Source organism: Helianthus annuus, chromosome 14, assembly GCF_002127325.2.
Source record: "Helianthus annuus cultivar XRQ/B chromosome 14, HanXRQr2.0-SUNRISE, whole genome shotgun sequence".
Taxonomy (NCBI): Eukaryota; Viridiplantae; Streptophyta; class Magnoliopsida; order Asterales; family Asteraceae; genus Helianthus; species Helianthus annuus.
Window position 1 is genome coordinate 141,825,132 of NC_035446.2, and position 11,771 is coordinate 141,836,902.

The 11,771-nt window shown below is 42.3% G+C and overlaps 1 protein-coding gene and 1 non-coding gene across 2 annotated transcripts; one reads left to right on the plus strand and one right to left on the minus strand.

Annotated features, from left to right (window-relative positions):
* Positions 1 to 2,475: 2,475 nt before the first annotated feature.
* LOC110904032 lies at positions 2,476 to 4,836 on the minus strand. Its single transcript, XM_022149842.2, has 2 exons — positions 4,589 to 4,836; positions 2,476 to 4,257 (listed from the first exon to the last, which is right to left on the minus strand). The coding sequence occupies exon 2, from the start codon at positions 4,253 to 4,255 to the stop codon at positions 2,546 to 2,548; it is 1,710 nt and encodes a 569-aa protein (XP_022005534.1). The 5' UTR covers positions 4,256 to 4,257; positions 4,589 to 4,836; the 3' UTR covers positions 2,476 to 2,545.
* Positions 4,837 to 10,404: 5,568 nt separating this feature from the next.
* On the plus strand, positions 10,405 to 10,510 carry LOC118486998. Its single transcript, XR_004880165.1, has one exon. It is a non-coding gene; the product is annotated as a small nucleolar RNA R71 (small nucleolar RNA).
* The last annotated feature ends 1,261 nt before the right edge of the window (positions 10,511 to 11,771 follow it).

Consider the following 11,771-nt stretch of genomic DNA (forward strand, 5'->3'; position numbering starts at 1 on the left):
ATAAAGATAAACCAGTAATCAAACCGATCTGACAATTAATCGAACTCGAGACTCGAATTATGCGAATTGTGGTATTATTATACGTGTGTGTTGACGTGATGTCGTGGGTCACGCAAATTTAATCCCTAAACAACTGTAGTTAGTGGTAGTAGGGTATCGAACTCAGGGAGTATGTGGAAAATGTGTTGATTGTGTAGCTTTGTATTTATACTAAAATTAAACTAAATTGCAGAAAATTAAAATGCAAGATTGTGGATTGTTGTTTTGGAAAACTAGATTAAGAACTAATTCAAATCAAAGTTGGTTGTAGACAATTAGGAGAAAACAGTGATCACCCTAGGTTTCAGTTTCTTCGAACAGTTGTGTGCAATTTCACTAGAAAGAGTTACATAGACATAACTCGTGTATGTGTGATTGAAGTGATAAAAGGGAACAAAGTACTCGGATTAGATAATGCGAGGTTGTTTCCCGATGACCTATTAACCAATAACCAACCCTAACCCTTCCCGTGATATCTCGGTTGCCAACGGCACCAAGAACGTACGATCGAGACTAGAAATTGTAATATAGATTAACACGCTACAATCAATCAAACATACACCATGACATTCAAGCAACACAAGATATCATTCTAGAAATGCAGAAATTTAACACACAAAAGTCTTAGAAACATTCACCTAAGATGATCACCGAAGAGTTTAGCCGGACATGGCTCGGTGAATCATCATCAACATTAATCTAGTGTTCATACGAATTAAAAACACAAACCGAATGTTTAGAATTGTTCACAAAGCAAGCAAATACTCCAAATTCGCCTCCCAAGTCTCCAAGAACCGTCAATGATGAGATAATACCAAAAGACACACAAAAAACGAATATATTATGGCAGTTACACTTTTCACGTTCAGGCACCACCGTAAATTACGGCTCCACCGTAATTTACGGTGGTCATCAAAGTGTTACGGTGAGTCAAGCCTGGTTTACGGTGCAGCAGAAATGAGAAAATGGGTCACCGTAAATTACGGTGGTACCGTAATTTACGGTACCAAGCTGCCTTCACTTCTTTGTTTTGTCTTGTGTTCTTCTCTCGACCCGTTTCCACCAAAGCATCCATAAGCTGCCTTTTATCCATCGCTTATCTCCTAATTTGCACCTGAAACATAAGCATCGTAGTTATCTAATTCAAGATAATTACACGGCTAAATGGAGGATTATTTCATGTTTTAACATACTTAAGGGTTGTCCAAAGGACCACCCGTCACATCCCCACACTTAACCGTTGCTTGTCCCAAGCAACTCATCAACATAGCTTCGAAACAAGTGATCAAATCAAGCCAAACAACTCATGCAATTTCTTTACCAACCCCTTTTTAATGCCCCAAGCAATACACCCCTCACAAATTCTCTCCTCTCGGCTACAAATGGAAACTAGCAAAGATAAGCTAGGCACACACTAGGCAAACGGGTGGTTGCACAATCATAAGCTTGTACCTGAATCAATCATTCTCCAATAATGGGTCAAACATGAATGCAAATCAAAGGGGCTTAAAGGTTGTAACGTGGCTAGGTGTATGGGTAGGAAATGGAATATATATGAGTAGCGAAAATTCGACCCGGTCTTTTTATTACAACTACCAAAAACAATTAACAATGCATACTACTATATACAAGACAATGAAACCTTCTTTTTTTTTTTTTTTTTTTTTTCTTCATTTTTTTTTTCTTTTCATTTTTTTTTTCAATCACACAATACGATAATACACTAACCATGACTATTTCAAACTCATAAACTACTAATTATATCACTAATGCTATAAGACCGGGTCAAATTTGGGTACATTTTCAAGTAAGTAGCTAAGGGAAACAAATGATAGGCTTTAGGCACAAAATTGGGCAACTAAATGACCAAACCCCCGCCCCTCTCACTACCATGCTCATATATATAACTTATGAGGTCCAACCCCCCAAATCCCACACTCACTCACACAACCGACGAGGCTACCTAATGCCCTTATCCTTTCTACATTCATGTCTAACAAAGATTCAAATTGCATTCAAGCACAAGTTCTAACACACCCCCACCCGTAGCCACTCTCATCAAAGATTATTTATATGCACGTGTGGCTACAACTCTTACCAAGAATGAAAAGGGTAATAAGGGTTGCCGGTGTATTGACTTGGGGATAAATTGGGGCGACAAGATTTCACATTGTTTTGCTCGGCTTAAAATTTTTTCAAAAATCTTCAAAAAATTCCCCCCATCCCCACACTTGGGATACATTGTCCCCAATGTATGGCTTGGGAGGTTTTGATCACTACTTCAATCAACATCCACAAGAAGCTTCTCATCTCAAACCCCAAATTTCTTTTTTTTTTGTATTTTTTTCATTTTATATTTTTTTTTATGTTTTTCATTTTAAACACAACACCACCAACCAACCAAACCCAACAATCAATCATATGATCAATCACCACCCATCCTCCCACCATAATCAACATAAACCAACAAATATATACAAACTATACAAGAGAGAATACCACCTGATCAATAATAACGCGGTCCTGGGGGCCCAAAAATAGACGACATCATATCGCTCCATTCTCCAAACCCGAACGAGCCGCTACTGCTTCCCTCTTGTTGTTGTGGTCCCTCTTGCCGTCTTGGATCAAGCCACTGAGAATGGTGGAGTTGTGGGGTCGGATACGAAACGCTGCCATCATACGGTGGCAATGAGGCATAATCCACATGTTGTGGATCCTCAACCACCGGCCTCCCAGCATGCCAGTCCGCATGCATCCGCCTCATCTGATCATCGTGATATCGGTTATTCATTTCCACCTCCTGCGAATATGCGTGGGTCCGGTGCCATGATTCATTGCGGTCGAAGCTATGTTTAAGCGCCCGCTCAATACTAGCGCTATTCCGCGTGCCTTGATCAAATAACGACCTCTCCGAACCCGACCAAGTATCAAAGATGGCCGCCGGCGGGCGTTGGCTCTCGATCACCTCCTGCATTGAACCACTATAAGCCCACCCCGGCTCATATGGTTGCTGCGCATAGTCGTAAAATGTGCCACCATGACCACCATGAAAAGCCCCAAAACCAACATTTGCACCACCCGTTGGCTCGTCTGCGTAATCATCATCCCCACTCGGAATTAACTCTTCATCGCTTTCAGGTTCATCCGGTTCTCCCGGTAACAACTCCCTTGCACCTAATTTCAACGCCCTCCACCGTTGACCCTCCGATTTCAGCTTGTGATAACGTTCAGACGAAGTGTATGTCCAAACGTTTCCCAACCTATCCAAAGTAAAAGGCAAGTGTCTTTTCGTTAAACCGCGGTCTTCAGATGTGAGTGCCTTCTGCTGTTTCATTAAGCCCGTTATGATGCGGCAGTACGGGACAATGTCTCTCCCGTATTTGTTCCGGCATATCCACAAATGGTGCATAATCAGGTAGCGTATTGGAAACCGTGGGGACCCGTGCATCAATGAATACAGAACAGGTATCTCTGGAAACCTCACCTGTTCTTTATCCCCTCTCCTTGGGATGACATTAAGTAAACAGATCGTATGCAAGAGCTTGGCTTCTATCTTCAGATTTTTTCGGTACAACACGCCACCATACCTACCGGGCAAAAACAAATCCGCCAACATACTGTTCCATGTCACGTGCTTCTCGGGTTTGAGCAATAAATCATCAAGCGTGGGAATCATGTACTCCCTAGTTGGAAGGCTATCATATTTTCCCAACTTCTTCAACGTATCGAATGACATTTCAACTGGTACCCCATGTACCGTCCCAACCAACTTCATTTGTGATGGCCTGTGGAAGTTGTGACATTTAAGCGTTGCCATCCACTCCTGAATCTCAGTCAAAAACAAATTGCTCTTATCCTTATCCCAACACTTGAGTGCTCCTTCCCAACCCAAAGCACGGAACTTGTCATACACCCCGAACTGGCCCAACTGAGGCTCATCAACATCTCTTTCACAGATGAATGCGGCCGCTTTATTCTTTAACTTGTTCATGCAGTCGTTATACAGAGTTGGCTGCCAAATTTCGGGTTGGTCATCCAACGACCCCGAATTCCACACCGGTTTATCACTTGGGTCTAACTGCATCTCTTCCTCTTCCTCGCTTTCACTAACCCTACCAAGATATTGCCTCTTCTTCGATGGCTGCTCCTTCTCCTTGCCCTTGCCTCTTGACGAAGACGAACTTGAACCCGGCTTTTCCTTTGTCTTTGCCATTTCTACACACATGAAGAAACAACAAAACAACACAAAAATTAGCATTCTCTCCACAAATCATCCCCACACTTGCTTGTTGCCATGGTTGTAGATTTTAGTGAACCCAAAATATATCAAGAATTTTCAAAAATTGGGCATGGTGTCTCTACAATGTAGAACATCCCAAAAGTTCACTACTTTAACCATATTTCCTACATCTACAACCATCAACCATGTTCAATAACAATTTCATACTCATATCCTAGCAACAAACAAGTGGGCAAGAACATATAACCTAAATCACCTTGTTTTTCACAATGCATCTCCATAATATAGTAAAATAAGTGTTCATACCTTGTTTCAAGATGAGAGGATGCTTGTGAAACTAAAAATCCAAAAACCCCCAAATTATCTCAACCTAGGGTTTCAAACTTCGACCCCAAAACCACGTTTTCTCTGAAATTCCTCCTCACAATCACGAAGCTCGTGAAAATTTAGCCAATTTAGACCAAAACTCCACTTGATTTGGGCAAAGATTGAGGATTTTATGAAGAGAAGAAGGTGGAAGAAGAACTATGAAGTTTGTGGGGTCTTTGGAGAAGAAGAAGTGGAAAGGTGAAGAATGAATGAGTGGTTAGGGTATAATGCACGTGAATATGATTGTTTATTTTCGGGTTTTTTTATATTTTTTTTTTTTTTTATAAACACGGAACTGAACCGACGGAAACACATTTGCTGCGTACCGTAATTTACGGTCTCACCGTAAATTACGGTGAAACCTGGATGACAAAAATGCACCGTAATTCAGGCTGTTTCCACCGTAAACCTCACCCAATTTTTTCACCACCGTAAATTACGGCATTACCGTAATTTACGGTAAACTCTGGGCTTCCCTTTTCACCGTAAAACAGGAGGTTTTCACCATAAAATTCAAAAAATTTTTAACAACCACCGTAAATTACGGCTCCACCGTAATTTACGGTGGACACTGGGCATGTCCATTTTGGTAAAACTTTGAAGTTTATGTGACTAATTTTTTTTAGATTTTTAAAATTTTTCGATTTTTTTATGTTTTTTAATTATTTCAAAAACTTGGAAAATCATCCTACCCCCTCAAAAATCCCGTGTTGTCCTCAACACGATGTAAGAGCAATTCGCGACCCGAACTTCCCACACTTGTTTCGAACACGGACTTCGAGGAACTATGGCAATTATGCAACTATACAAACAAAACAAAACAAAACTACTATGTACACAATCACCAAACCTGGGCCTCTTACGATTGTTCCTCCTCAACTGGGCGTAGGATGTAGCCCGCTTTGTCAAGCTCCAAGTTGTTGATGTCATTGCCATCCAAATACGGCTTTAACCTGTGACCGTTCACCGTTTGTTGTTTCAATGTTCGCTCGTCTTGAATGTCAACATCTCCGAACCTTCCCACTCGTCGGACAACATAAGGGCCCATCCACTTGCTCTTTAGTTTCCCCGCGAACATTTTCAACCTTGAATTGTATAACCACACTTTTTGACCCACTTCAAAGTTCTTCTTCTTTATCTTCGCATCATGAACCTTTTTCAGTTTGTCTTTGTATGCGGATGCACACTCATACGCTTGGTCCCTTATCTCTTCAATTTCATTCAGTTGAAGCTTCCTCGCCCGACCCGCTTCATCATAGTCCGCATTCACTGTTTTAATTGCCCAATATGCCCTATGTGCCAACTCCATAGGCAAATGACATCCTTTCCCGTAAACCATTCGATACGGAGTGGTATCAAGTGGGGTTTTGAAAGCCGTGCGATATGCCCACAATGCATCATCAAGCTTGCTTGACCAATCTTTCCTATCCGTTCTAACCGTTTTCATTAGAATTTCTTTGATCTGCCGGTTAGATACCTCCACTTGACCACTTGTTTGTGGGTGGTACGGTGTAGCCACACGGTGATTCACACTATATCTCTTCAACAACTTTCCAAAATTGAAATTTTTAAAATGTGAACCACCATCACTTATTATCACCCGAGGTACACCGAAACGAGAAAAAATGTTGGATTGCACAAACTTACATACAACGGAATGATCGTTGGTCCTTGTGGCAATAGCTTCAATCCATTTCGACACATAATCAACCGCAACCAATATGTATAAAAACCCATTTGAGTTTGGGAAAGGACCCATGAAGTCTATTCCCCAAACATCAAATACCTCCACTACCAAAATTGGTTGCAACGGCATTTCATCACGTTTCGAAATGCTTCCCATTCTTTGACAATTGATGCAATTTCGGGCATACTCACGAGCATCCTTGAAAATCGTGGGCCAATAAAACCCACTCGATAACACCCGATAGCCTGTCTTATTCCCACTAAAATGGCCCCCACATGCGGATGAATGAGCATGGGTCAATATCTCTAAAACTTCAGTTTCGGGAACACATCTTCTTATCACTTGATCAGCCCCGATTTTGAACAAGTCGGGTTCGTCCCATATATATTGCTTCACTTGACTAGAAAACTGTTGTCGTCTCTTCTTAGTCCAATGATTTGGAATCGCACCCTTGGCCAAATAGTTAACATAATGAGCATACCAAGGGGCAACATAAGTAGAAACGGCCAACAATTGTTCATCGGGGAACCGTTCATTGATTTCACTTGCATCATCTACACCTTCCAACGGGATTCGGGACAAATGATCCGCGACAACATTCTCACATCCCTTTTTGTCTCGGATCTCAAGATCAAACTCTTGTAACAATAAGACCCACCGAATCAACCGCGGCTTTGCATCCTTTTTCTCCATCAAGTACCGAACCGCACTATGATCCGAGTAAACCACTACCTTGCTTCCCCAAATATACGAGCGAAACTTATCCAAAGCATACACCACCGCTAGTAACTCCTTCTCGGTTGTGGTGTAATTAAGTTGCGCTTCGGATAAAGTTTTGCTTGCATAGTAAATAACCACCGGCTTCTTGTCAACCCGTTGACCCAAAACTGCACCAATAGTGGTATCGCTTGCATCACACATTATCTCGAACGGCTTTGACCAATCAGGTGGTTGCAAGATAGGCGCCTTGACCAAATGTTCCTTCAAAACAGTAAACGCTTGCATACATTCATTAGTAAAGTCAAACGGGACATCTTTTAATAACAAATTGCATAAGGGTTTGGTGATAACACTAAAACCCTTAATGAAACGTCGATAAAAACCCGCGTGTCCCAAGAATGACCGTACACCCTTAACATTTTTAGGAGGTGGCAATGATGAAATTACCCGTATCTTTGCCTTATCCACCTCCATCCCCCTTTCCGAAATCACATGTCCCAACACAATGCCCTCTTGCACCATGAAGTGACTTTTCTCCCAACTTAGCACCAAATTTTTCTCAACGCACCTTTTTAAAACCTTTTGCAATTCGTTGAGACAAGCATCAAAAGTGGTGCCAAAAATGGAAAAATCATCCATGAACACTTCGAGCGACTCTCCAACCATGTCCGAGAAAATACTCATCATACATCGTTGAAAAGTTGCCGGAGCATTACACAACCCAAACGGCATTCGCCTAAAGGCAAAGGTGCCATATGGGCATGTGAAGGTGGTCTTGTGTTGGTCATCCGGGTGTATGGCAATTTGATTATAACCCGAATACCCATCTAAGAAGCAATAATATTTTTGACCCGACAATTTTTCAATAATTTGGTCAATAAAAGGTAGCGGGAAATGGTCCTTAGAAGTGGCGGCATTCAGTTTTCGGTAGTCAATACACACCCGCCATCCGGTAACCGGTCGGGTGGCAATTTGTTCACCACTTTCGTCCTTGACTACTTGAATGCCGGCCTTCTTAGGCACAACTTGGGTGGGACTCACCCAAGCACTATCCGAAATCGGATAGATAATTCCCGCATCCAACCATTTAATTACCTCCTTTTTTACTACCTCCCTTAGGTTCGGGTTCAACCGCCTTTGAGCTTCTCGTGTCGGTTTGGCATCTTCGGTTGTGATAATTTTGTGCATGACGATAGATGGACTAATTCCTTTAAGATCGGCAATCGTCCATCCAATAGCACCCTTGTTTGCTTTTAACACCTCCATCAAGGCTTGCTCTTGTGCCACTTCCAAATTAGAGGCAATAATGACCGGCAAAGTGTCATTATCCCCTAAAAATACATACTTCAAGTGGCCGGGCAAGTCCTTGAGCTCTAACCTTGGTGGTTCCTCCAACGATGGTTTGGTACCCGAATCGATTTCCACCGGTAGACCCTCGAATTGATGAGTCCATGGTGGTCTACCTTCTTTCATCGCCATCACATCTTGTGCTTCCTCTTCAACCCGTAGTGCATAAGCATGTACCTGTTCAGAAAAGTCACACAGGCAAATATCCAAACCATCCTCCTCATACTCATGCGGGTTACATCCATCTACTATGTCTGCCATAAAACACTCATCAACACCGTTAGCATTAGAATTGTTAGTGAAAACATTTAAACGCATTTTTCGATTTCCAAATGCCATATCAACCGTACCAAATCTACAATCGATAATAGCATGTGCGGTGCTTAAAAATGGCCGACCCAAAATTATGTTCTGTTGTTGTTTAGGGTCCGCCGATGAGTAGTCCAAAACCAAAAAGTCCACCGGGTAGTAAAACTCATCAATTTTAACAATAACATTTTGAACCATACCCCGGGGCAACTTATGAGACAAATCGGCCAAAACAACCGTCATCTCCACCCGTGCTAATGGACCAAAGTCATATTGGTCGTATAATCCCCCCGGTAAAATGCTAACTCCGGCTCCAAGATCTAGCAACGCCTTAGCCATTTGAAAATTACCAACTTGTACATTAATCAATGGCGTGCCTGGATCTTGGAGCTTAGGAGGAAGCTCCCCATTCAACACCGCACTCACTTGCCCGGTCAAATCTACCCGCTTAGGCACTTTTTTCTTGTTTTGCCTCTTTTGTGTGCATAATTCTTTTAAAAATTTTGCATAAGCGGGAACTTGTTTTATTGCATCAAGAAGTGGGAGATTTATTTTAACTTGTTTGAACATATCCCACATTTCCTCTTTTTGAGGACCCCTTGACACAATAAAATTTTTCTTTCCCGGGTCAAGTAAAGCCGATGGGAATGGAACTTGACTCGGTTCACCCTCTATCTTTTCACTTTCATTCTTTTCACTTTCACCCAACCCCGGTTTTTTAATAGTTATTTCTTTTGGTTTAACCGGTGAAAGTTCATCATCACTTTCCATTCCCGTGATGTCCTCAACCACCCCCTCGACCAATTCGGGTGACAAATTGGCCTTAAACTCTTTACCACTTCTTAACACACTAACATGGTTAATATTAACATTACTTCGTGACGAACCATGTGAAGGGTTTACCTTTGTGTCGCTTGGAAGTTGACCCTTACCTTTCTTTAGTTCCGCCACATCGGTTGCTAATTGCCCCATTTGAGTCGTTAGTGACTGGATGCTTTTATCGCGAACCTCATCTTTTTGCATCCGCACTTCATCAAGTTGATTTCGCTTTTGCATTTCCAATTGCATGCTTTTAAGCATCTCCATCACCTCATTTCCACCCGAAGATCTCCCTTGATCTTGACCCGTTTGGTATTGTTTTTGATACCCTTGATTATTTCCGCCCCGGTACCCACCTTGGTTATTATAAGATGGCCGTGAACCAAAATTACCTTGGCTACCTTGAAAATTTGGGTTCGCTTGATTTGACGGGTTCCCATATCTAAAGTTCGGGTGATTCCTCAACCCGGGGTGGTAGGTATTAGAATTCATGTTATTGTAGTTCCTACCACCTCCTCCTTGGCCTTGACCTTGGACCGCATGAACTTCCTCATATTGCCCTTCCAACATTCCTTGGCAATTTTCAGCCGCGTGACCTATTTCATTACACAAAGCACACACATCATAAATTTGATTAGTAGTTTGAACATTACCTTCATCTATGGCATGCACTTGTGGTCGGTTAGTTGTCGGTCGAGCTCTCCTCGAAGCTTGGGCTTTCCTTTTTGATGTAGTTGCCATACTCTCCAAAAACTCCCAATCTTCATTCTCATAATTCGTTCCAAATGTCCCTCCGGTGATAGACATTAAATCCCGTGCATCTTCGGCACTTAACCCCTCATGAAAAGCGTTCATTAACTCCCATAACTCAATCCCATGATGAGGGCAGTTTTTAATCATCATGTTAAAACGCTCAAACGCCTCATGGAACATCTCACCGTGTTGTTGTTGAAAGCTTCTCAACCCCTTCCGTGCATCATTAGTCTTTTGGGCGGTATAGAATTCATCCAAAAAGGTTTGTTGCATCTCCCCCCATGTATATATTGATGCCGAAGGCAAAGTGTAGAACCACTTCTTTGCCTTATCCTCCAAAGAAAACTGAAATAAGACTAACTTGACTTCATCGGCCGAAAAACCTTGACTCCCAAAAGTGTTGCAAATTGAGTCATAGGCCTCTAGATGGAAATACGGCTCCTCCGTTGCTAACCCTTTATACTTCGGTAAACTTTGCAACGAGTTTGTTCTTACTTCAAAAGTTCTCCCTTGGTTGTTGTGAGGGATAACCACCGGTGAGGGGTTTTGAGTAATGATTGGCCTGAAATGTGCCTCTATTCCCCTTGCTTGTTCTCTAAGATGTCTTCGTGGCACACCATACCTACCTCTCGGAATAATCGGCCCATTCGGTCTTGGTACTTGCCCTTGTGGTGCGATCGGTTGTTGAAACTGTTGTGGTCGCATCGGTGGGCGCTGAGGCGGTCTTTGAAATGGTTGTTGGTGTACATGTTGTGGCCGGACCTGTTGCAATGGAATCGGTTGTGGCATTGGTGGCCCTTGTGGTCTTGGCCGAATGTGTTGTGGTATAAGTTGTTGATGTTGCATTCCACCAACACTCGCCATCCCTTGCGATTGACTCTGAACGTACCCAAAATCTCCTTGATCACCATAATCTCCATAACCATACCCATCATCTTCATACCCCTCAAAGTCTTCGAATCCCTCATCATAACCACCCCCTTGAATTCCTGAAGTTTGCCCAAATGGAATGTTTGAATACTGAAAACCCGATTGTTGTGGTCTAAAGGATGGGGTAGTATGCACAATAGTTGAATTGGGTGCAATTGTGAAGGTAGATGATGATTGACCCGTAGTTGGGGGAAAGAAGTGAGATAATGGTGGGATTGTGGTGGATGGATCGTAAGTGATGGTAGGCTCATTTTGAGTGGTGATTGGTTGAGTGGAATTGGTTGGTGTAAATCCAGCGGTGGTATTAGGTAATGTAGTGTTTGGTGATGGTTGGGTGGAAGTAGGTATAAAGGATGAGGTTGTTTGACTGGTTGTAAGTGGAATCTGAGAATCAGCCATGATGTTTCTCGGTGTAATGGGTGAAGTAGGTGAACCAATGATTTTGTTTTCTCTTACTAAAACTCGGTTTTGTCTTAGCGTTCTTTCAATTTCCGGATCAAACGATAGTGGTGATGACCTTTGAGAGCCTCTAGTATGCATACACCTGAAGTACCT

Excerpts from the sequence above, each read along its gene's own strand:
- LOC110904032 (XM_022149842.2), bottom strand. The coding sequence starts at position 4,255 with ATGGCAAAGACAAAGGAAAAGCCGGGTTCAAGTTCGTCTTCGTCAAGA.